Source organism: Phoxinus phoxinus (assembly GCF_949152265.1).
Source record: "Phoxinus phoxinus genome assembly, chromosome: 8".
Classification (NCBI taxonomy): Eukaryota; Metazoa; Chordata; class Actinopteri; order Cypriniformes; family Leuciscidae; genus Phoxinus; species Phoxinus phoxinus.
In genome coordinates, this window is record NC_136883.1 from 25927758 (window position 1) to 25955213 (window position 27456).

The following is a 27456-nucleotide window of genomic DNA, read 5'->3' on the forward strand; positions in this document are numbered from 1 at the left end:
AAATAGAAGAAGAAAATAAAGATTCTAAAGCTTATTGAATTTTTTGGCAAGCTGCTTTTTATCCCAAATGTCCAGGGGAAAAAAAATGCTGCCAAAAATGATTTTCTTTCTTTCACTTTTCTTTTGAATTGGTCGGTTGTGTGCTTTATCTCCATGGATGTTATCCTCATATGCCTGTTTCTAGTAGTTGAATTTCAAACTGATTGAGAGAATCTGACAATGGGAGGAAGGGAGAAAGCCTGCATCCCTCCTACCGGGCAGTGTTAAACCACTTATTTCAAGACAAACTGGATTATAGACAAAAAAAGACAAAAGCTAAATTCCACATTAGGCTGCAGAGGGCCTGACATTGAAAACAGGGCCTGTATTATGAAGATGGACACTTTTATGCATTTGTTTATGCAGGAGATGATGGAGATAGAGCCAAGCACTAAAATCCCTTTCAGTCTATGACTGGTGGTCGTTCAGTGTTATCAGATTTTGTTCTGCCTTTCTAGATGGGTTTTCTGCCTTTCTGTCTTGTTATATTCCCTTGTTCAAGCTCATCCCTAGAGAATTAAATGCCATTACGGGGAAATGAACATTACGCACATAGAATTGATTTTTCTGTGTGATAGTGCTCCGAGAGTCCATTCTTTTATAGTGACACGTCTGCATAGGCACGCAAATAGCAACTTCTTCAGCGTGCACATATGGATGTAGTCAGGTTCGCTGTGTTTTTCCCAATGCTTGTTACTAGACAGACTAGAAGTGACAATTTTATTTTCAGATGGCCAGGTAGTGTGAAAGAGTTTTAATGGGGTTTTTTTCCCTCGCACAACCTGAAGATGTTTTCGCTTGGTTAAACACAGCCACATTTAATCCAGCATTGTGCATCAGATACAAGAAGTCAAACACGTTCTTGCTCAAATGGTGTCGTCTTGTGAGAATTGGAGAGATTTTTTTCCCAACAGGAAAAGTCAACATGAAACTGTGTTTTGCAACCCATTTTACTTTAGTAATATTTATTCTGTCTGAATACTCAATTCTGATTGGCTGGAAATTGTATGGAAATTACCATTCTATATTAATGTGCTGCTCTCATTGAAAAGGAGATCGCGCTGCACACAGAAACAGGAACACAGAAACTTTCCATTTAGTGGCCTATTAACTTCGCTACTGAATCGCTGCATTATATTACTCAGCAAGGAGGTTTTAACATTGCTATTTTTGAAGTAATTAAACTCACAGCTTCATTGATGGTAAAGAGACACTGCACAGGTAATTCACACGTAACTCTCTCTCTCTCTCTCTCTCTCTCTCTCTCTCTCTCTCTCGCTCTCTCTCGATAGGCTAATTCATTCAATTAAATGTTATAATTCAATCAAATAAATGTAACCTTACCGCTTACTTTATCTCTGCGTCTGATTTAAAGCAGTCAGAATGTTTGCTGACGAAAATAACTATCATTTTAAACCTTCCATTCAAATTTAACCCTGAAAACATCAATGACAGCTTTAACTTTTCAATGCTGGCAAATGATCATGGAATTAGTGGGATAATCCATGACTAGCTGTGCATTAAACTGTTTGAACGCACTCCGACTTCGCATTGTTCTGGTTCTTTGTCTCCACGTGCACAGCTAGCTGTGGATTATCCCTAACTTATTTTCAGAGTGGCACAAGATATTCAATGAGAAAAATGTATATACAGTATGGAACTTGATTTTATCAGTTGGTATACTCGGGGTGCAAATAAGAACTTTTGTTCTTAAGTGTGTTTGTATGACTGAATTAATTGGGATTCATGTAAAGTGGGCTTTAGACCCGAATGCAGGCTTGCTAACAATATATATATATATATACATTTTTATTTCAAACAATTGTACATGTATCAAAGCAAAATGCTGTATTAAACTGGAAATAATATAGGTCGGAACTTGGTTTAATTGTTTTTTCAGCAAAAATTGCATCAGCATTAAAAAAGTGTCCGAAAGATAAGTTATACCGAAAGTATGAGAACGTTATTACATTTGCATGAAATATTATACAATAAAGCTATTTTTCCTCACAACAATGTGCTCTGATGAATTATACACAAGACCAAGAACCAGTGTTATTTTAGTGTTATTTAAATATTATTATGATTTTCATTAATATTTTGAAATTACTTATAAAAAAGAAATGTGTGCTTTTTGTTTATGCTTGTTTGTATTAATATATTTTTGATGTATTACGGTTTAGGTTGAATACATGTTTATTTCCGGTTTAGTTTATTTATTTTCAGTTAGTAATATAGTTGCTTCAACTTATTATTATTCAATATATTGTACATGCATAACATCTTCTGACACGCAGAGAGCGATTCAAACCTACGCAAATCCCAGGGTCTATGTGTTTTGGCTCTGAACCTGCAAGTGCTAAAACCCATGCTGGTTCTTGAGAGCCTGCACAGTCCCAAACCTGCAGCCGCCTCATAAATCCAGTGAGAATCCTGTGTGCAAGCATTCACACTCCCGCATGACCTCACTGACACATCTCCAGCCTCCGCTAGAGCTCCACAATCGGTCTCTCTCGCTCAGTCTCACCCCCACTGGGCTTAAGCGCCGATAGACCGCCGGTAATATGTAGCCTATAGAGTTGAGTTTTTATTTATTTATATGTGTGTGTGTGCAAGAAACTGCCCATATTTGCAGGCTTTTCATGAGTGTTGGCTGACAGGGTTATGTGGAGTTCATTGATTCGCTTGTAAGTGCACTAAAATGACAGATGCGTCCCCTTCACTACACTTATTTGCAGAGATTTATACCTGAATGTCTCTCATACTTTCATCTGTTTGAATTCACAGTCCTTCGGTGCTAGATGAAGATTGTGTAATACATCACCCCAAAAGCTCTCCCGGCCCATATAAAAATCCCATATCAATGAAGAGAAACATTCAGGCGAGAAGTGTCATTAGATGTGAGGACATTTTGAAAGCTTTTTTCCTGCAGTGAATTCTTTGACTCCGAGGATGTAATTATGCCTATATGCTGTGTGATCGTCGCTGTCTTACTTGCACTAATTATGGACGTGATCTGCCTCTGTACTACAGATGTAGTGAAGTATGTGAGGACTTTCAAGTGTAACCAAGGAAATTGCAGTTCTTGCAAGGCAGCAGATGCATGTCGTTGGAGTTGTATCCAGTCTTATGAATTTGCTTTTCTATAAATCCATAAATCAATAAAATGGCACATCAAAGACGCTATTTATGTTATCAATTATCATGACACTCGGCAGGCATCTTGTTTTCAGTCAGCTGTCCCCGAGAATCAACACGATGTCTTTGCTGACTTGTAGTCTGATTAGTCAGAATTGTTGAATTGTACAGTTGCAGAATTTGAACATATGCATAGAGAATTGTACTGTACAATTCTCTATGCATATGTTCAAATTCTACAGTGACCTCATCATTTTCAGTTAGATTTTGAAGGTTTTTATCAATGTAAATGCGATTTTTTTTTTTTCACACTTTGTATCTAGATTTTTTTCAATATAAAGTTTACAAAAAAAACAAAAATAAAAAAGCAAGACTGAAATTATCAACAAAGCAAAGTTTAAATGGACATATGTAAACATGCTGAGCATTATACAGAAAGCATTTGTGTTTTCACAGTTAGCTAGTTGTCGCACAACACTGAAAAAGACGGATTAAAAGATTGATTTGTTCTGGATTTCATCGATTTGTTCTTTAAGAATCGATACTGAATTGTTTAAATGAAAAAATTCTGAAAACTTATTTTTGCTCAGCTCTACTTGCTGCAGTATTTTTTTCTTCTAATTTTCTTCTTCACTTCAACTTTATTTATGTCCCCTGGGGGGCAATTAGTTTTACGGCAAGACATACAGACAGACAACCCTAAAAAATAGAAAACAATACAAGAAATACAAGAAATGAACTTTTTTGAGATTTATGTGGGCAGTTGTAACCTTCATACCATTGCCGTTTAGGTTCTAAGACGCAGAACCTGCCTGGCTACAGTTCTGTATTTCTCTTCAGTCGGACAGTTCCGCTTGGCCTCTGTTGCCTGCGGCTTCAAGACCCCTGTGGGACGTCCCGTTTACGACCTCTTCCCTTCAGCATGCAGTTCACTCCGCCGGGACATACATGCACGTTCCACCTGAAACAGCCAACCATACTGTATGCATGAAATCAAAACATCTTGATCTTATCAATATTTATCATGCTAACCATTTTTATTTATGTACACAATTATTGTGTGTAATATCTTACTGTACTCATTTTATGTATGTTCAAGCTATTGTTGTAGTTATTTGTATTGCTTATTCATCTTTCAGGATCATTAATGCATGCATCATACCTTCAGTCAGCAAACTTAAACAGATGTCACAGGAACTAAGAGACACAGGCAGTTAACTTGATGTTGTCTCAGACTTTAATTGATGACAGATTGATGTCTTACAGACATGGATACTGTACTGCAATATATATATATATATATATATACACACACACACAGTATTTGTCTATTATTAAAACGATTATCTATTCAATTCCTTTTTTAAGCCTCTCTGGTGGCATGTGGTCACACATTCAGAGTTGTGTGCCTGTCAGGACTTGTGGCAAAGGTTATGTCATTTGGGATGCGCTCTGTACATCTGTGCTACATAACATGATTACATGGGAAGTGGCCTGTTACAGACATTTCCCCTGTGAGCAATAATGTGCTCTTTGTCTAAAGCAGATATGACCAAAAACAGGACCAAAAAGAATCAATATTGTATAGAACAGCTGGACATTAATGCAGAACACATACTCACTGTCTCATATTCTGTCAGGGAGTCAGCGGGGAGGGGAAACAATTCTCTAAGTTGCAATAAATGGTGTCTTGCACTGACAAAATTGTTCACAAATAACCTTTAGGGCGAATACTTTGTTAATTCTTCCCGCATTAATCTTTAGTATGAGCATTTTCCAGATGTACTGTACATAACGTCTTTTATGAAAATGAAAAATCTGCCATTTTTCCAAATCTGTGGAATACAAAATGAGATTCATTCTGTTCTTTTCCATACATTGAAAGTGAATTGGAGGTGAATGCTAGCAAACTCTTAAATTGACAAAAAGTTCCTTAAAACTAGTATAAATATACTATATAGTATACTATACTATATTTATATATATAAATATGAGTCAAGCATGTTTCTCGCTGAAAAATGTCCCGTCCGCCGCAGATCTTAAATATAATTGGCAAATCTAAGTTGTGTTATTTGACCTACGAAACATGCATTTATCATAACCGATGTCAAAAATGAAGATTTTCTGCAAATAGCGACTTGTATTTTGGTCTATTCCTCGCATATGTCTTTGAATATGACATACAAGATGTCTGTGGTGCTACGGTCTCTGTTCTCATTCACTTTCATTGTATTGGAATTAACAATGTTAACATCCTGCCTAGCATTTCCTTTTGTGTTCTGAGGAAGAAAGTAAGTAACGCAGGTTTGGAACGACATGAGAGCGAGTGAACGTCCGTTTTTGGGTGAACTATCCCTTTAATGGCGATCGACGAGGCCTTGAAGTAATCATTTGTGTGTTTGTTTGCCGTCCGTGCCGAATGAGTTCCGTGTTTGGAGGAAGTCATAAAACTGCTCGAGGGTGTCCTCGATCCAAAATCAACATGAAAAATAAGGAGTACTGAACTCTGCAGCTGCTCTACTGGGAACTATACAATGTATCCCCCCTTTTACTTAACGTGTAAAATATTCAGACACTCCATAAATGCTCTGAAATCATTTTCATGTTGGAGTGTTTAATATCAGCACTGCGGTATGATGGATTGGCACCTTTATGAGGCCATATCTTGTTTATTTTATAAAGTCTGTAAAAGCCGGCTGTACGAGACGGAGATAAATGCGGCGCTGCCTTGTGCCGTGACGTCAAGCTGTACTCGCTGACCAGCAGTCAGTGACGCTACGTTTATTATTCTGGCCTCTCTGAAAAATGTGGAAAATGTGTGTCTACATTTGGCCAACGGTTTTAAATTGTTTGCAGTGACTGGAGATGCAAAGGTCTGATTCTCATTAGCCATCACAGGCCTTGCAAGGATTGATGTCACGATGAAACCGTAGTACGTGCATGTGGTACAGTATGTATTGAATAACACTTAAAACTCCCAACAACAAATTGCTCATGAAGTTTGCTCGTGTCCAAGATTGGGCTACAGTGTTTATTTTTCCGATCTCAATTTACTTGCTGTTGGATCTGCTGCTTTTTTTTTTCTTCATTTTTATTTCATATTTAAGCAGTTGGAAATCTTTGACTTATTGGTCAGTCTTGGTGTTGATTTACTAACAAGACATTGTCCAGACTTGTGCTCAAGGGTTTGAAGTCCTACAGAAAAATAAAATGTTTCTGCTCTCTCCTTATTGAAATGTTCCTGTCAGTTTGTTCTCATCTATGTTTCGTTTTCGTGCAGAAATTGCCTCAAAATCGCCTTAAAAATGTCATTCATTTTTATATAATCAATTCAAATCAAACCAGCCCAAACTACAATGCTCCTGAAAATATTTGTATTTATTTGCTGTTGTTTTGTGGCTATATTATGTTTTATTATTATTATTGCATGGGCCTACTTGTTTAGTCTCTTTTTCTAAATGAAATCACGTTCCTTTTTTGTATGTTTTTGATTGTGCCCAGCCTAATTTATTTTATTGTATATATTTGATTCTGCTTTTTTAAATATTTCAGTCATTTTGTGCTCTCATCTATGTTGTTTTCTCTGTTTTTGTTTCTCAGAAGAAGAACCTGCACCTGCTGTTGAGCGTGTTTCTTCTGGGCTTCTGGGGTATCATCCTTCTGGCTTGCCGTCTTTACTGGATGGGCAACAAACCTCCAAACTTCTCCAACTCGGACAACCCTGCAGCAGATTGTCCCTGTTTCCTGACCAGAACGCTGACGTTTTTTTTCCTCCCCGCCGTGAACGTTTGGCTCCTCCTCTGCCCTGACATGCTGAGTTTTGATTGGTCAATGGACGCCCTGCCTCTTCTGAGGAGCATTGCAGATTGGAGAAACCTCCACACCGTTGCCTTCTACGCCTCGCTTCTGACGCTGGCGTGGTTTGGCCTTCGCCAATACCCAACCAAAAGTAAGGAGACCAACGGGAAAGCCAATCATGTAGCAAACGGGAAGTCCACGAACGGACACAGTTGTAGCTCTGATTATGAACTCTCGAGTTGTTACTCCAACTCAGTGCACGTGAATGGAACAAACGGTACTGCAAAACACTATTCGTCATCTTTACCCACCACAGAGAGTTTGGTGGTCTTCTCATTGGGTCTACTGGCCGTTCCCTTCCTGCCTGCCATCAACCTGTTCTTCTATGTGGGCTTTGTGGTGGCGGAGCGAGTACTGTACATCCCTAGTATGGGCTTCTGCCTGTTGGTAGCAGTGGGGATGAGAGCTTTATACATTAGATTGAGGAGGAAGTCCTCCAGAACTTTGGTTCTAGGCTGCTCTGCCGCCCTGGTCCTTCTCTTTGGGATTAAGACAGTGTTGAGGAACCGTGACTGGCAGAACGAGGAGATGCTATACAAGTCAGGAATATCTGTGAACCCTGCTAAAGGTAATTTTAATATAGTCCAAGTAATTCAAGAGATTCAACCTATTTTCTAAGTATTTTTTGTTCCCTATTATTATATAATTATTCAAAGGTATTATAATCACCATTAGAAGCTTTCAAGATTGTTCTCTATTCCAGTGTTATTTTAGTATCATTGAGATTGTATAATAGTTTTTATTAATATTTTGAACTAGTATTTTTATATTTTCCAGTTTCATTTCAAATTTTTGTTTTTATTATGTCTATAGTTGCTTATCATGAAAAGTTTTGAGGTTTGAGGTTTCCTAAGCATATCTTCACTTCTGTACTTCTTTTAGAGTTTAGTGGTGTATTTCTCAAATATTTTAATTTAAATATAAAATATTAATTTATATTTTTTAACTAAGTGATATTGACATTTACAAAGTGTAAAAATGCTTAAAAAAGAGTGCTATTTTCCATTAACACTGTGAATATTACTTATTTTATTATAAGCAATATATCTAGTGCATTAGATTAATTTAAAAGTTCCTTCAGTTTATCACTCATATTGATTTATGCATCAAATTCATTTTTTTGTGTGGAAGAGAACCACTGAACTGTTAAATTATCATCCTCTCTTATTAAATTCAATCTATTAATGACAGCCCGTTATCTTCATTTGCGAAATCTCTCAAATTGATTATCACAATTTCATTTAAATCATTTATCAAGCCAGACTGCATCAATCTGACTTTGTAATTACCTCCCCGTGATCCAATTTTACAGGCTATGGCACTCTCACCCCTTTTCATGGCACAGATACTATGCATGGGTAGCGTCTAAGATTGCATTATTTTAATGTAATTTACTTTTTTCCCCCTTGCTTGTGCCTCTCGTAAGTATTAACCTTTGTGAATTTCAATTTCTGTATCCACAAGCACAAAACATTTTCATAAAGTTTCACAATGTTGCACTGTAGCCTAACCGCAACCAAAATGCAACAGTCTGGAGACCACTTCAAAGATTGAACCAACAATGTAACAAATAAATTACATTCAATTTACATATTTGGATTACCAGAAAAACATGCATATTATGTTTTAGTTTCTAAATACGTGTTTTATACAACCATGATAAAATGTCATGAAAAGTTGTTTTTATTATTATTATCATGATTAAATTATTTTAAGTTTAAGTTTTTTTTTCCGTAGTGCATACTTGCATCTCCTTTTTTCTGAGGGATTTTTTTTTTTAGTTTTTTAGTATTTTGTAGGTTGTTGGTCCATCAACTTATTTCTTTTGTTCTATTAATTGAAATATGTTTTATTCTCCTTCCTCAGCCTGGGGTAACTTGGGAAACGTCCTCAAGAACCAGGGAAAGGTGGCGGAGGCCGAGCAAGCCTACAGGAACGCTCTGTACTACCGGAGGAACATGGCTGACATGTTGTATAACCTGTGAGTGAGCGAACTTCCTCCTCGCGGCAGACTCTATCGATCCGTCCTATTAAATCTCAGGAAATCTCTGAGAGGCCAGACGATGACTGGCCGCAGATTCATCAGCCTTCCAGAGGACGGTGACAGGGACCCCCCTAGACACATTAACCCCCACAGTCAGGGCATGAAGGCACTTAATACATAATTCATAAACCGCACACGTTTGGGCTATTCAGTTATCCATATAAAGCAGTGGGATTGGGAATCCTTTGGCACCTCACAATTCGATTTGGCTTTAATTCAGAGAGTCGTGATGTGATTACTAAACGATTCTCGATGCATCTCAATTTTTCAACAAGCACATACATTCCCACTTGCCTGAGATTTGTGTGACAGATTTTGCACACTCCGTCCCACTGCATGGAACGTTCTCCTGCAAATGTTTTTATAATAAACAGCATTCTATTATCATAAGAAAAGTAAATATAAATAATTTAGAATATAATCCTTTAAAACGATTATATTCTGATTTCTAGTTATATATGTATATATGTGTGTGTGTTTTTATTTGTTTATTTTTCCAGAATAATTGAACCCATCACAGTGCATTTGGGAAACATTATTTTAATTTTCCTCCAGCCTTCTGAAATATTAATTCAAAATCAAGGGCTTTATGTTAGTTTTTGGTCTCTGGAAGTCGATTTCATAGTTATGTACCTCAAATATCATTGAACAAATTTGGATATAAATGAAGTGACTATAATGGTTTATTTATAACCTGTTTCCTTTTTTGTCAATATTCATTAATTGCGTTGCACTATTGGGTCATAACAACACCATACTTTGAAACTGTTCTTGTTTTTTTCTTCTTCCCTTGGATTGCAGGGGTCTGTTGCTCCAGGAAAACAATAGATTCTCAGAGGCCCTCCACTACTATAAGCTGGCAATTGGGAGCAGGCCAACACTGGCTTGTAAGTACAGCTCCTCTTTTTATGAACAATTTCAAGCCTTCTCAGTCTTTACTGTGTCCAGGCAACTACAAATTGCAAGGTGTGCGTGCGTGCGTGCGTGTCAGATAAAGTCCAGCATTATTCACAGGCCTTTAACAGTTGCTCTGTTTCCACTCTTGTCAAGGAATGACAAACGTTTGATTTGATTTCAACGGGGGGAAAAAATCAATTCCACAAATCCTTTCATACTATCTGGCAAATATTGATGCATTTGCTTGTCCTGTATCCAGATGAAATGCGTGTGCTATTTTTTGTCTTTTTTAAGGTTTCTCATATCATTTCCCATGTTGCCTTTAGTGTCATGGGAGGAAATTGTTGCTGCTCTGCTTAAATTATCAGATTTGCCCAGGGAGAAAATGATCATGACATGTGCAGTGGGGCATGGGGCATTTTTTAAAGTGTTAGTTCACCCAAAAATGAAAAATCTGTCACTCACCCTTATTTTGAAGAATGTTGTTTAACCAGACAGTTGTCCGTAGCCATTGACTTCCATAGTAGGGACAAAATACTATGGAAATCAATGACTACCGTCCTCTTTTAGGTTACCAACATTCTTAAAAATATTTGATTTTGTGTTAGATGAAAGGAAGTCATACAGGTTTGAAACAATATAAGGGCGAGTAATGAATAATCATTTTCATTTTTGGGTGAACTATCCCTTAAGTTAAAGTTTTGCTTCACAAAAGGATAAGACATTTTGAGCAACATTTAAGGATGACTTCCTGATTTCAGAATAAATGCAAATGCACCAGTATTTGCACATAGTATGAAAGGATTTTGGCCTTGTTTTTTTTTTTTTTTTTTTTTATCTAGTCCATCACTAACTGGTCAGCCAGTGTGTAATTAGGCTGGTTTGTGAGACGTCTGTAATAGTGTGAGATCAGAGCAGCCTTCAGGAGACTGATGGATGTCTACTTTTCTTGATTCCTTGCTGCATGAGTCGTGATGGATTGCCCCATCCTGTGATGTAAACTCATTTCTATCTGTGGTTCTTTGTGTATATTATGGTCTATTAAGTTAATCAGAATCAAGCTTGCAGCTGGAGTGGATATTCCCCTGCTGATTTAGAGTCGATTCTTGCCAGAAGGATAGTGAATATGTATTGGCACCTTATCGACTAGACTGCAGGCCGCTGATCTGCATAAATCAACTAGTTCATTCCACTAGCCCCAGTTGGAGGTCTTTCTTTGAGCCTCAATAAGCCTCATTACCTTTTGCATGGATATTCACCCGTTTTTTTTCTTTCCCATTCAGCCGCCTACTTGAACACAGGAATTGTCCTGATGAACCAGGGCCGTCTAGAGGAGGCCAAGCGCACCTTTGTCACTTGTGCCGAGATCCCAGATGAAAACCTGAAGGATCCTCATGCACACAAGAGCTCAGTCACCAGCTGCCTGTATAACCTGGGAAAGCTTCTTCATGAACAGGGTCACCAGGAGGTGAGCTGATCTTTGCACAGTTAAACCCTTTAGTTTTAAAGTCTGTTTACACCAAATCTGATGTAATGAAATGACATGAAAGTGTACAGTAAGTCTCAACCCATTTTTGTACCACAATTGTAATTTATAAACCTTTTAAAAAAAGGTTTCACAGGAATTGGCTTTTAGTCTGAGTGCTTCTTTATGCTTAGAGTTGTGGCTTTTTATTGAATTAATGGTGTAATCCTTTTTAGGAGGCCATATCGGTATATAAAGAAGCAATTCAGAAGATGCCAAGGCAGTTTGCCCCACAGAGCCTTTATAATATGATGGGTAAGTTTGTCTCTTTCAACTCACTAGAATACTTGATTCCGAGTCATATATATTTTTATAATGACTGCAGTTTATATATACACAAGCTGTATATGTGATTGTTGTCTATCGCAGCGTACCTGTGGTATTTGTGTCTTGGAGGATAGTGTTGTTAACAATGAGCATAAAACATTCAATGGAACTTTTATATCCAACTAGTCGGTAAGATTTTAAAAAACTAATTTCCAAAGTAGTCTTTCATAATAAAAATAGTATTAAGATTTTAAATAAATGTATTTTATTCCTGTGATGGCAAAGCTGTTTTTAGTTTTTTTCTGTCGCAACCATTATGCTTTTTTTTCAAGATTCTTTGATTAATAAAAACAGCATTTTATTTGAAATAGAAATCTTTTGTAACATTATAGTTGTCTTTACTGTCACTTTTGCTTAATTTAATACATTTTTACTTACTAATAAAACTTAATTTCTTTCAAAAAAAAATTTAACAATAAAATAAAAATAAAGTTTATGTAATATTGTTGCAGTGTCTTCCCCTGTTTCTAAGATGATTTTTCTTTTTGCGATGTAAGGCTTTAAGCTAGCTACAAATAAATAAAATACACAAGATAAGCTAGGTAAGCTGTCCACAAGATAATTTAAATAAATCTCAACTCAAATCAATATTTCATATCCATACACAGTATTTATTTGGTAAGCATTTGTATAATAACTGGGATAATGTACAGTCAGCAGGTCATTGTTGCAAAATAAACCCCTCCAGGGTGATACAAACCATCAGTGTCAGGTTATTTTGTTATAAAGACTGACTGACTGTACATTATCCATTACATACTGTAAGTGTAACTCCATATGGTTGTTTTTCTATCTTGTCTCACAAGTCTGGGTCTGTAACTGTATTGGTGCTTTTTCTCATGAACCCATTTCCAAAGCTTTCTTTGATCTATAGAATTGATTTTGTCAGCTTGAGTCAACAGCTTCACACACAAGAAAAGTTAGACGCTTCGAGAGAGCGTGAGAATCATTATCCCATTTTATTTAAAGCATGGGAGCAAACTGTTGGATTTTAATATCTTATGCAACACATTTAGCAACCCACAGCTTTCCCTCCCATCCATTTTCTCACAATTATCTCATCATAACTGTATTTTTTTTCTCCTTTCCCTGTTTGTTTCTTCCCAAGCTAATTTGTGGTCACTTGTCTTTTTCTTTTCTTGTATTTGTTTTTGCTGTTTCAACTGTATTTATCTCATTTTAACGGCCAAAATTGACAGTTCTCTTCTCTGACCAAGCCAAATACAACTTTACTGAGGAAATCAGATTGTGTCGAAATGTTAATCAACCTTTTTAAATTGCTAAATAGACCAACATGTGTACGTTTTGTACATTTGGGTCAATGACAAATAAAGCTTCAAAAAAGTTTTTTTTTTTTTCAATCTTTTCAAAATGGATGTTGGAAATGGAAACATTTCAAAGTGTTTAAATTCATTTTTTGACTTTTTTTTTGTTAGGTGGTACGTTACAATCAAATTGATTGTGATTTTTTAGCAAAGTAACCCTTAGAGTGTCTACACATTATTTTGTGGTTGTGTATTTTATTCATATCAACTTGTAATTGCATTCTAGGGAATAAGTTCTTTAGCATTCGATTTTACATTTAAAGACCGAAAAATAATCAAGTATATAAATGCATTCCAAACAATAGCTATTCACATCAATTGTGCTACCTGACATCATTATTAATGACACGGAATATGCTAAATACTGGAATTTTATTTTTTATTTTTTCAATTACATACAAAAATACAATTGTTTTAGTCAACAGTCTCTACTGAAGTTGAAGTCGTAAATTGCTCAAAAACAGAATAAATCACATTCGTAACGTAAGAACTGGAATAGGCTTCAGTGCAATAGATTGGTTATATACACCGTAATCAATTGTGATTGAATAACAACAAAGTCATGTTTTATATCAATACAAAAAGAATCCTTAGCATAAGTCAGTTAAGAATTTTTAATTAAAATATCAAAAATGCACTCCTCAATTTTTAAGACTTTAATGGAGCACTATAATAACTATTAAACAAGATCCCCTCTCTCTTTTCTTTTTGCAAGATATGCTTCTCTTGAACTGTGATTAGATGATGATTGCTGTTTTTTATATATAATAATACAGAAAATTCCAGAGTTATTTGACTTGAGGCTGTTTTAATGACCCACATGTCCTATATTTGACACCAACACAACACAGACGGACTTGTATTCAGATTGGCGGGTCATGTGAAACCCCAGTGTAGTCACGTACCCTCTGCTTATGTTATTTTTGCTCTAATTACATTACATTAACAATGTTTAGGCTGTGTTATCTCAGTGAAGTAGCTGTGATTCGCTCTTCTGTAATAATCTGTCAGAGAGGAGCGTGTGTGTTATTGCAGATGGGTGGGAGCATGAAGCTGGCTGAGGTATTAGATGATGTTTAAAGGATAGGAGTGTGTGTTTATACTCGTGTCTTAAAGAGTCTGCTTTTACATCTGGATTTATAAGAGTAGGGTTGGCGCTAGGACAATTGCTGAGCTGATGGCCAGAGAGGGGCGCTGTATTTTTAGAGTAGTATACATCATTTTTTGTTTGTTTGTTTGTTTCTTATATATACTGTTTTTTTAAGTTTTTTTAAAGAATTAACTAATTAATTTAAGTATTTACATTTTTTGTAAATACGTACAATTTTTAATGTAACATTTTATGCTCAATCCAAAATTAATACTGAACCAAGTGCGAGTAAATTTGTATTTTATTAAAAAGATTTCCATTTCAAATAAATACTTTTCTTTTGAACTTTCTATTCATCTTGCATCGTATTAGATCCTGAGATTAGAATGATTTCTGAAGGATCATGTGACACTGAAGAGTGGAGTAATGATGCTGAAAATTCAGCTTTGCCATCACAGGAATGCATAAAATTATATATATAAAAAAATATATATATAATTCATATTTTTGCAATATTACAGTTTTTTTGTATTTTTTGAGCAAATAAATGCAGCTTGGGTGAGGATAAGAGACTTCTTTCAAAAACATTTTTAAAAAATCCAAAAGGCCATCGGCAGGATTATTTTTGAGGCCTCATGCCTTTTTATTTTTTTTAAATATCCCATACAAAAATTGTCTAATATAAATAATCGAATGACTGATGGTCACTAAACAAGTGTGCTTCCTTAACTTTTGACATGTTGACCTGACCCCTGTCTCCTCCCCTCACAGGAGAGGCCTACATGAGGCTGAACAAACTGACAGAGGCAGAACACTGGTATAAGGAATCTCTCCGATCCAAGCCGGACCATATACCTGCGCACCTCACTTACGGCAAGCTCCTGGCTATGACGGTAAACTCACTCTAATGAACACTAACCGAATAATGGGTTGTTACCTAGTTGTTAAAGAGGCCATATTATGCCCTTTTACAATGTCTTTAATTTAGTTTTTGGGGTGTATAAGAATAGGTTTTCATGCTCGAATGGTCAAGAAACACATTGTTTTTCACATTTTACATTGTTGCAGCTCCTCTCTTCCCACTCTGTCAGTAACGCTCTGTTTAGTACCTTTCTCCATGAAGCCCCTCCTTCTGAAAAGCACTATGTGCTCTGATTGGTCGGCTGGACCAGTGTGTTGTGATTGGTCAACCACTTCAAGCGTGTTTCGCAAATGTCACATCCCTTACTATAACTGCAAGTTTCAGCGTACACTTGGACATGTCAACAACACACTACTAAAGCAACTCAACCAGGCCTTACCCCTTTTTCTTTTTTGTTCTTTTTTTTTTTTTTTTTTTTTTGCATATGCCTTGCGTTGGAATTATTTAAATGAGGAATATTGTGATGAGTACGTTCCTGGAAAAAATCTAAAATCGAGACGTTTCAGGGAGTTCAGAAACAGTGTTTACTGATATAGAGAGAGGGCTGTTTTTGACCATAATAAAAGTCAAAAGGTTCCCAAACAACATTGGACCCAAAAAACACTGAGACATCAGATAAATTAGCTAATAGTAACTCCGTAAACGTCCTTATCTGGAAGTCAAAATTGAACATTAAATACCCTTTAGGCATAATGTAGCTTGAGCACAAGCTTTCTGCATGAAGACACCATTACATAAAGAAAACTTTTTAATCTATAAATCTAAACCGAGAAGTCATGCCTTAAAACCAAAGGCATTCTTTCTTTCTCTCTAATCTTAAAATTTAGAACTGAAAAACTGATCTAGCTAAAAAAAAACAGAAGACCGGATTACTCGCACATACTGTATGCCCTGGTTCTGAATTCACTCACGAGAAATCCATGTGGACAGATATGAGAGAAGATGTGTTAAAAAAAAGGTTGAGGGGAGGCGATTGCTCTGAGAGTTTACCTGTGTCTGTCTCCTTTCATTTCCACTCTGGCCATATGGTCCTCTTCGGGCCTTTTTCTTCCATGAGGCCACCACCAGCTGATTATGTAAAGAAAATACAGGCTGTCTTAATTTAGCATCTTTGAAAGCTCAGCAGACAGTACAAGGAAAGCAGTGTGCTTTTGAAAGAGGGATTGTTCTGACGGGTTCTAGCAGAAATGGAGCTTCACTGTTAAGCTGCTATGGCTAGAAAATCAAATAAGAAATGTGATGGAATCTCCACTACTTAGCGGTATCGTGTAAAGTCAACATACTTTCTTAACACGGGTTCCTGTTCTCATTGTGAATGATTCATCTGTGCATGCTATTCTAAAGATAAAAGTTATTTTTTGGAATCGCATTGTGAAATAGCAGTTGAACATGTTCCAGGCATGTTAAGCTGTGGTGCTCATTTTGGAAATGTTGGTTCATATCAGGTGTGTGTTGTGTTGTGTCCATAAGGGATCCCTCTCTACATTTTTCCTGTCCTCTTTCATTAAAATGGGGCAAAAAGGCAGAAGCTGTAGCCAAAATGTCTATATACTTTATTAAAAACAGTAGCAGGATCAGAATTTGTTCTTATAAATACATCCTTGCTGAATGAAAGTATTCATATATATTCAAGTAGTCCTATTATTATAGTAGTATTTTTTTATTTATAAATAGATTTACTGAGGAATTTATATATATTAAGAGTTCAGATGCAAAAGCCGCTAAACGCCACCTCCGTCAAAAATGAGAAAATGACATTGAGCGTTTTCTAGACATACACGTTCAACGTTCAACAATATGTTTGCTTCAAATCCTTTAAATCCCAGCCCTCAGTCCATTCAGAAATATCAGTTTGTTGGCAAAAAGCCTCTAGACACCGCTTTCCTTTGGCAGCAAAAACCGCTACGTTACGAGAACCATGAAGGCGCGAATCGAATCATGATTTTTGGTGCGCTGAGGAGCCGGCTTTTTTTTTGGAGCACCAAAAGCTGTGCAAGAGTTCTATGAAAACATCCTGGCAAGTGATGGTGGCAAGGACATTGATCAAGACCTTGAGGATGGATGAAGGACAGCATCTAAAAGTGTCTGAGAGATGTCCTCTTTTTGCACAGTACTGTGTGCGTTTTATTTGCTATTGTAAGCTATTGTAAGATATTGGTAATTCACGTCCCATTTATTGTTATTTAGGCCGTGGGCCGGACCCCGAAATTGTGAATTTCACAGATCCCTGCCAAGGAACTAAGTGATTTGTTTACAGATGGCATGTAAAAATTCTTATAAGTAGTGTAATCATTGTTTCCAACGTTGATATGTGCACATTTTATGAAGATATCGATTTAAACTCTTACATTTTTAAACGGGCAAATTTGTAGAACTACTAAATCGTAGCGCCAGAAAACGTAAACAAATCACCCGTCTCCTTGACAACCTGTCACGTCTCCCTGACAACCAACATATTTGATACAGTAACTTTGCTCTCTTTATAACGAAATCCTGCGATTTAAATAGTCTTTATATACTTTTTGTCTACACGAGCTATACTATACATTGTGCACTTACCGTCAGAAGACCTCTACGGTTATTGATCACCCGTGACATACATAGAAATTTACATAGACCGCATAACAACAAAGCGGGACGCGATTGACAGCCGGTGTGCGACAATATGAAGTGCTGTATACATGTTGCTTCTAGGGCAAAAAGCCCAATAACCTTATTTTCTCAAACAAGTTGGGCATCATTTGTTCAGTGTGCCCAGAAATGGGTTAACCTCAACACTGCTGAGAGTTTAATAGCTGAAAAAGCCATTGCAACATTCAATTTAACAGAAACCTGGAGGGCTTTCATAGGGAATGCTACACGCTCTTCACCAATAAAGATCACATTGCAAGAGCATTTAGGAGGAGAGAAATGGCAGCCAAAGATACTGAAGGTATGTATCAAATCCATAAATTCTGCAAATTTTCTATTAAAATAATTGTGTATTGATCGTGTAACTTTGGCTATGTATGTGTGTATTGTAGATAGTTTAAGAAAGTATGTTAAATAAACCTCACACTACCAGTGAATCTTAACTACACAAAGTGATTTTTTATTCATGTATATTTTTGAACACTTTATCTTAAAAATTTTATTGAAAAGCTGGAGATTTAACAAGGGCAAAAAGCATATTCAATATAAGATTACAATGAATAGTGTAAGGTTGACAATGAATTGAACACAAAAGTAATTTTTTTAAAGGAATGTTTTATTTGAAACAAAGACATTACATGGTATTCTTACAAATCTAAACAGTGAGATTACTAGATTAAAAGTAACCACCTTTGATAAACACATTCTTTGTCATATTTGTCTACCTGACAATTCATCCTATTCATACTGGAATATATACCAAAATATTTTCTATTCCTCTGTTCTACAGGAGAAGTTTGCAAAGCCTGCCAGACATACCTCCCCCAATGCAGCATGGATGGAGGATCGAGGGGGAATTCTATGCAGTTCATTGGATGACATTTCCACCAGCACCAAAAAGTGTCTTGGAGCTTGTGCATTGCCAGTGCAAAGCATTACAATGTGTGGGGGGGAACTGCACATGTAGAAAGCACCAGCTATCATGCACAGACATGTGTCTATTGGTGCTTTTCCACTGCATGGTACGGCTCGGTTCAGCTCGGAACGGTTCGGCTCGCTTCACTTTTCCACTGCGTGGTACGACTCGACTCGGTACGGCACGGTTCGGTTCGCTTTAGCTCGGTTGCTTTTCCACTGCAGTTAGTACCGCTTCAAAGTGGGTGGGACTGATCGTTAATAGTTGCCGCCTCTACTGGCTCGGTAGTCACTTTTTAGTTTTTTTTTAATTTTTAAGTTTGTAGGTCCGGTGGTAGCCGTGTGCGGCTAAGAGCTGTGCTACTTCTTGGAACACTTTTTCATTCCGTGTTGCCCCATCCAGCTCTCGCTGGATCCACTCCTCGGCAACCAACGAGAGGAACGTCTGCACCTCGTCCACTGACCACGATTCAGCCATTTCTTGTTTGATTTTTTTTTTTACCTCTTTTGTCAAGTAAATACTCTAAAAACAGGTGCTGGCTATTTACATCTAGCGGGTTTAGTGTCTCGTGTCGCAAATACAATGACGCTGATGTGACGATTCTGTCTGACCAATCAGTGATCTGCAGTGTTTTCACGTCACATTTAGTATCGGTACGGTACGCTTGGAACCTCAACAGAGGTGGTACCATTTAAAGCGAGCCGAAGCGAGCCGTACCGTACCGTACCATGCAGTGGAAATGCGCCATAAGTGAGCCGTACCGAACCGAGCCGTACCATGCAGTGGAAAAGCGCCAAAGCGTGCTGTGCCGTACCGTACCATGCAGTGGAAAAGCACCAAAGCGTGCCGTGCCGTACCGTACCATGCAGTGGAAAAGCGCCATATGTAGGAACTGCACCAACGCTGTCTAAGGATGAAACACACAACATTGTGAGCGTGCAGCCATGGCCTGAGTACATCTTTAAATAACATGACACTAATAAAAGTTAATCTGGTTCAAGTTCGTTTTTGTCTGGTGTTTTAAATTCACTAAATAGCCCTAGTTAGCCGTTGATAATCTAACTCAGGGGTTTTCAAAGTGTGTGGCGGGCCTCCAAACAGTTTCAGGGGAGGATCAATGGAAGTGAAACTATTACATTACTTGCATTAGTTATCAAAAGGAGATCACACAGAATAGCCCACATGTGTGAGAGTTCAGATACAGTAGTTTTTGGGAACTGTTTTCCCCTCATCAGGCTGAAACTAATAAATGCCTTAGGACAGACCTTTGTTTATAACTGTTTGGTGCAGTAAGAAGTTATGTTCAGCAATATTAGGCTATTTTGGCTCAAATGTTGAGTGCCTATGGGATAAAAAAAAATATAATTATGATCCCAAAGGCATCCAGGAATTGAGCGAAACTTACCAAGTAAACTAAAAATGTGGTGGGGGGCACGTCATTTCCCACACTTTGTTTGAAGGCACGCAGTCTCAGACTTTGAAAACCCCTTATCTAATGTTTGCCTTACTATAACATTAGCCAACTATACAAAATAAATCCAACGTGGACTCATGGAGATACCGTTAATACGTTGCCTACTTCACCCAAGTGAGGTGTTCCAAGAGCGTCTGCCTTCTGCCCTACAGATGTCGGCTTCACCATCAGGAGAGGAAACGCATGCAAAATATACAAAATACAATGTGCGATTAGACAGGAATCAGGAGATAACGTAAGCTAACTATATAACCGTGTGTGTTTTAGACATCTCCCTGCCCCAACATAGCTGATTCAAACTGTCAACTCATTATGAACTATGGAAGCTGTTTAAATCATCTGTGTTGGAGCAGGGAGTTGTCTAAAACAGGCAGGACAACGTGTATCGTGTAACTTACTCCTGGAGATGTTTGGGAAATACTCTCGCAGTACATAAGCTTCACTTCAAATAAGATAAATTCATATAACTGTTAGCTAGTTACAGGGCTAAAATGTCTTAAACATTTTAAGACAAATGCAAATAAGCCCTTGATAAACTCTTTACAACACACAGTTAAATAAATAATTAGCTTGCGGTATCCACAGAAAAAAAAGCTGATCCTACCATACAAAGTTACTTCAGGTGCTAACACTAGCCAACTTGCCGTATACTACATTTAAAACGACAAATAGCTTAGCATTACCCACGTGTGTAGCATTCGGCGAACATATGCCAAGACCAATGCATTCAGACTTTTTACAATGTTTCGGATAATGCTAGTGCTAATCAGTTACCTACCGTTTCCACGATGTGTGGTGCAGCCATACTGTAGCCAAAAAACGGAGGACTCGCCACTGACCGGCCGCCGCGCCCGCGAGTTCAGTTCACATCCGGGTCTTCGGGCACCGGTTCAAATAATGACGTGATTGGTCAACTCAAGTTGACAAGGTAACAACACGAGCTTTGATTGGTTCTTACTCCGGCTAACATTTTGTGGTTAGCTAGCGAGATTATATCTACGTTATATTTTTAATGTGCAACAATTGACGTTGGAAACAAGCAGTAATGTGCTCAACAACAATTTATAAAGCCAGTTATAAAAAATTAACCAGTTCCCTGGAGGAGATCTATCAAATCGAAAACTAAAGGAGAAAAACAGACTTGGCCCACTGCCTAATTGTTATGTATTACATGGCTTGGTTTAATTCTAATGTAGAATGCGGTCTGTTATTTCTTGATAACAGACCGCTGCTATTATGTAACACACGGTTGCCATGAAAAACAGAGCGTTGCCATGGACACAGTGTTCTTTAACAGAAGCAATACAATCGTTTTTAAATCAATAGACCTTATGTAGCCCCGCCCCTTTTCAGCACTGCGCTTGTTGTCTTTTGACTTCCAGTCTGTATTTTCACAGCGATCTTGCGTATTTATGAATGAATATAAGGTCTATAAACTCTTTTTAAATCAATATTTTGTGTCAAATTATTAATTTATTTGGTATAGGTAGCCATGTAAGCGGGATAATGTATAGCGAGGCGGTTGTTATAGCGAATACAATTATAATCAGCCCGTCACTATAACAACCGCCTTGCTATACATTATGCCTTACTTATTGTCTTAATGTCGTTTTACATTTCATGAAGTATTTTATTTTACTTCAATCTAATATGCAGTTTATATTGGAACATTTAAGATTTTATTGATGTCAATTTAATGTTACTGACTTAAAGCACTTGCATGACAGATTTATGTATTTTTAATGTATTTTTAATGTTAAAATTAATGTGCTGCCATTTTGTGCCGTTGTGGTTATACTGAATCTTTCTTTTTTGTTGTTTTTTTATGTGTTTTTGGGGCTTTTTGCCTTGGCAGAAGGGTACTGCAAAGAGAAGGGGCGGGATTTGCAAATAATCGCAGATCTGTTTATATATATAATATATATATATTAATCTCATTTTTCAATATTTATATATTTGTTTATTTTTGCTGGTACCATAACTGACTTTTCAAATATGGGTTAAATTTGAAACACTTTTGGCTGAAGTTTTTTCATAAACAGTTTAGACTGACCAAACATTTCTGTCAGTTACATCATTTCACACAGCCAAGAATAAATTATGTGAGATCAAAGGGCTCTCTCTCTCTCTCCTATCTCTGTTAGTTGACGTAAACCCCAAGTCACTCTGTCCGCAAACTTCCCAATACTCACACTAGAGGCCTGCACCCAGTATAAACGCTCCTGAAATATTATTTGTTATTAAAAAAATATTGGACGTACATTTCATGGACGTACTGAAAAAAAAACTACTTTTACCTGCGGGCTTTTGGGGACGGGAGCGGGACACAACATGAATTTTTCCGGATGGGAGCGGGAGAAGGTAACATATTTTTGCGGGAGTTGGACTGAAAAATCTGTCCCGTGCAGGCCTCTACTGTAACTCGCACTACAACCAAAGAAAGCAAGTAAACTACACAAACTTCCTGTATGAATCCATTTGAAGAGGCCAGAACAAAGTCAGTCCACCAGAGACAGTCAATCCATCACAGAACCGCACTGCCGTGATGAAACTCACTCGAGTGAAAGCAAATTCAAAAGGTGTTGTCTTGACTTCAGAGCCGTATTGATTTTGAACAAAGTTTTCAGCTCAAAGCTTTCAGGTCCTTGCGGTTTCTGCTTGCTTAATGCAGAAACAGGAAAACATGAGTACCCATAATCCTTTGGGTGAAAACAAAACTTTCTCAGGGATGAGAGGAACCTGGGCTGTGATTTGATCAGTTTTCTGACCTTGAACAAACTTGAATGGTTGAGAGGGCAATACATTCAGTATTTGTAAGCAAAGGGTATTATTATTCAGGCTGTCAATTGAATAAAATTAAGAATTGGTTTAACTCTGTGTTAAATTAATTGTTAAATTAATCAAATTGAATGCATATATTAGAAATGAACGTATTTCATGCTTGAACTGCTCTGATGATAGAAAAATTTCCTATACATACACTTGCAATTAATTAGCAGGCATGATTAATTGCTTTCATTTATAGCTTTTTTTAATTAATTACACTGAATTAAAGCATTACATTGGCAGCCCTATAATTATAACAGCCCTTCAAATTGGGTTTGGATAATACAACATATTCATATCCCAGTGTTTTTGGTCTGAAAAAAACATTTTAAAGTATTTGTTGACTAGAATATATTTTAAAATGTAATTTATTCCTGTGATGCAAAGCTGATTTTTCAGCATCATTACACCAGTCTTCAGTGTCACATGATCCTTTAGAAATCATTCTGTGTGGATCAATAAACATTTCTTAATCAATGCTGAAAACGGTGCTACTTTTTGTGAAATATTTTTTGTGAATGGAATGTTCAAAAGAACAGCATTTATTTGAAATAGATTTTTTTTTTTTTTTTTTTTGCAATAGTGTAAAATAGTGTTCACTGCCACTTTTTCGTCTTCTTAATGTCATTCATTTATGTAAAAAAATTTACATTAACAATGAGGAATTGTTCATGCAGTCACCATCACATGGTCCCAGGCATCATTTCCAGGAGGGGACAGGGAAATCTTCACGGTCAGGGGTTGAAAGAAGGAGACATGATGAAACTCAGTCCTTTCCCCTGCTGTGCTGACCTTCCCTGACCTCCATTCACAAACTCACCGGGTCAAAGAGCCCCTCCCCAGGGGGTGTGTGTGTGTGTGTGTGTGTGTGTGTGTGTGTGTGTGTGTGTGTGAATGAGATGAGTGCTTCAGCTGCGTTATTGAATTCTCTCATTTCCGTCGCTAATCAGGCTCAGAATCCGTTCGAGAACACCTCTGAGACATTGGAACAGCAGTGTGTCTGTTGTCTCTCTGATGTCATGCTCAGATTAAGGGGTCGGGGGTCCAGCAGAGAGGGGTGTGTGTTCACAGGGAAGGGGGGGTGAAGCAGGATATTGCTTTAGAGTGATAACATGACCTCGGTGAATGACACTGACATGTGTTTGTCAGGAACTTGACGAAGCTTATCTTGATGCATGTACTTACTTATTCAAATAAGGACACACGTATTTTTCATATGAATAACCCAAATATATAAAGTATATGTATATACTATGCCAATGGGCGGAGTGATTAGCGCAACTCTCTGCTCCTCACCACGGGGCTTCTCAGGTGTTGTGAGCAAATCACTCCGCCCAAGTAGCAGTGCTTCGCCTTCTGTGAATATAGTTCCTAGTATGTATGCGGTTAGAAGATGGCTGTCTCTCATGTGACCTTGTTATTTGTACACACTGTGACTATACAAATCACAACATGTAAATAGGAAAATGTTGGCGTTATTTTGTCACTTTTGGGAGCAGTATGCTAGCTGGAGCCATTTACCTCCAGTCTTTGTGCTAAGCTAGGCTAGCGGTGGGTGCGTCAGACAGAGTTACGGCACGCACACGGAGATGAAAAGGGTATGGACTTATCTAACTCTGGCGGATACGTTAAATAAGCTAAAGTCCCAAAAAGTCGGCGTGTTCCTTTAATAAAAAAAATTGAATGAATTATCTATTTGCTAAACATTTGCCTTTCGTTAGGGCAGTATATCAATATGGCGGCCTTATGTCCGCTTTAACACATCCTCTGTGACGGCCGAGAAACCACGCCGTGAAATGGACTGATGGTGCAATACAGCTGTTTGCATTGTCCTATTTGCCAAGTTTGACTGATACAATAAAAAGTGTTCAAAATGTGGCTTTCTGTAGGCTTTAACGGATTTAACTCTATGACGGAAATTATTAAGTAGCACAACTGTTTTCAGAAATAATAAATTAGAAGAAAAAATATATCTTGAGAAAATCAGCATATTAGAACAATTTCTGGCTTCTTAAAATTCAGTTTTGCCACCATGTGATTAACATGTACTTTATTCTACTGCACCGCTGCTCTAACCCTTTTTTTCCCCGTTTCATAACTATAAAAGTCAAGTGTCCCATCTGTCTGTTTTCTTTATTTATTTCACTCTCTCGACATTGTGTAAGTTCGCAAACATCCATGTCTAACATTAAACAGCACTGGCTGTATATAGTGTAGTCACTTGTGAGTGCAATGCATTGATTTAAAGTTACACATCACTGCTTTGGGGATTTAAATTATACAGTGTAAATAAAAATATTTCACTGATTTGCAGCTGGGCTGAAGGTAACTTCATGCACTGTTAATCAAGTGAATCGTGGGAGTGTGCTATGAAAATGCCTCTCAGACTGGAATAAGTATTGTAAGGTTTAAATTGCAATGGAAGTTTATTCACTTATGTATCTCATCATTCTAAAGTTACTTTCTTTTCGCTTAATAAAATTATATTTTATGAAATATTTGAGCTTTTTTGTGTTGTATTTGCAAGAAGTCTGTTACATCTTTACATTTAAAATATTTAAATCATGCTGTCAAAGGGTGTATAAATAATAGCAGCATTAGGCTGGAATTGCTTAACACATTTTTCTGTTGTTCCAGTGAACATTATACTGTACATCAGGTCAAAAATCATCAGGTTTAAAGTGAAAGATTCCATGAAAACCTCACCCTGAAAAAATTCCTGATTATGATGTGTTTGTTTTCATTTCAGGGTCAGAAAACTGAAGCGGAGAAGTTCTTTCTCAAGGCGATCGAGCTCGATCCTACTAAAGGAAACTGCTATATGCATTATGGTTGGTATTGCTTTATTTTTAATCTCTCCTAAATGTGCCCACATGGGCGGAAGCGACATTAGCTAGTCATCCAGTAATGCAAAATTAATGAGGTCATATGATTCCAAACATTGCATCTGCTCTAGCTTTGCTGATGCAGTGAAATTCGTGAAATACTTTTACGATTTCACTACAGTCCTTGTTGGCCATAATTGTTCACATTTAACTCTTTAGCTTAGTCTTGTAAATGAGGTTACGTTTGTAGGCTCTTTCACAGCTAGATAGATGGTGCTGTGCAGGAAGTCATTGTTTGGGTGTTATCTGAAGCGTACCTTGTATGCAGATGTTATTCCAGGGAGACGAAACCACCCACGCCTCAGCGAGCAAAGAGAGATAACGAGACCTTATTTCTCTGAGGAAAAAGCATACGAGGGTTCATGTGTGTCTGCATGAATGCGGCTTAGCCAAATTGTAGCCTACGGCCATTTTTTTCAGTTTACTTCCTAGGGATTTTTTTTTTTTTTTACCTTGTACAATATTTTTCTTTTGTTTCAACCGCTTTCTTATTGTGCATCATATCCTCATTTTTAGTGTACATTTTTACGTAGTTTTTATATTAACAGTTGTTGATGAAAATGTGTGTTTAATCAACTTGTCCTGTCATTTTCATTAATTTGAGTCCTTTTTTCTGTTCTTGAAATGGAAATGTTGAGAAAGATAACATTTTAGTTGATGATATTGTGAGAAACCAAACTGTAAAACTAAAACATTTTTAAAAAATATTCTAAGTGCACTGCATTATTAATATTTTACAGTATGTCAGCGTATTTGTATCAACCGTATTTGTTTTAAATTTACAGTAGTTTCAAATTGAATGTTAAAAAAAAAAAAGTTTAATTATCTTTAGGATGCACTTTTTGTTTTATCTCGGCATATGAGTCTTCCTTGTATCGTTTTCCCTCAAATCCTAGATTTTCATAGTTGACCTGTCCCTGGATGCTCCCATGTATGGATTTAGTCCAGAAAAACACAGCATCACTGGCTAACCCCAACAATGTGTTTTCCACTCAATCGCTGCCAAGGCATCTGCGTAATATTATTTAGTACGTGTCTGATCAGGCATCTTTAGAACACGTACTATCCAAAGGCCATGAGGATGATCTTCTATTTCCGTCTATTGTTCTCTGGTGTATAACCACCATCCTCAAGAACGTGCCGCCTTCTTTGTGTTTTCTGTTTGCATGATTGACCACATTGTCATTTACCAAAGGGAGAAAGCTGCTTTATGCCTGATTTTTGCAAAATTGTGTAAATAATTGTGACCGTTCGCAAAGACCCGCCCCCTTTAGTTACTGTTGCTATGTCCGACAAGCTACGCCGCTCTCATGCCACACCATGTAAAATGATTTGTGATTGGTCTAAGGCTTACAGCACATGTTATAAACTAAACAGCCATTACTGTATCCCAATTTCAGCTCTGGAAGCTTTCTCAGCACTTGTATACACAATGATACGAACAGGAACAATGGTGTTGGTTTTACCGTATCAGTTCGAGCCCGACTCCAATAAGGGAACATTGAAAAAAAGTAGCTGATCAACCAGAGCACGACTTGAGCTGGACATTTCTATGTGGT

General features: G+C 37.3%; 1 protein-coding gene across 3 annotated transcripts in view; it reads left to right on the forward strand.

Annotated features, from left to right (window-relative positions):
* tmtc2b (transmembrane O-mannosyltransferase targeting cadherins 2b) overlaps positions 1-27456 on the forward strand; it is a 111986-nt gene that overhangs the window by 64846 nt on the left and 19684 nt on the right. For 2 of the 3 annotated variants that reach the window (XR_013798607.1, XM_079621066.1), the window contains exons 3-9: positions 6778-7603; positions 8902-9016; positions 9881-9966; positions 11260-11444; positions 11678-11756; positions 15015-15136; positions 25762-25843. Coding sequence is in view for 2 of the 3 variants with exons in the window: in XM_079621066.1 (XP_079477192.1) it covers positions 6778-7603; positions 8902-9016; positions 9881-9966; positions 11260-11444; positions 11678-11756; positions 15015-15136; positions 25762-25843 (1495 nt within the window). In the remaining variant the exon portion in view is untranslated. Of the gene's footprint in view, positions 1-4072; positions 4159-6777; positions 7604-8901; positions 9017-9880; positions 9967-11259; positions 11445-11677; positions 11757-15014; positions 15137-25761; positions 25844-27456 lie in introns of those variants that run through there. The other variant, XM_079621067.1, reaches the window with a different exon arrangement.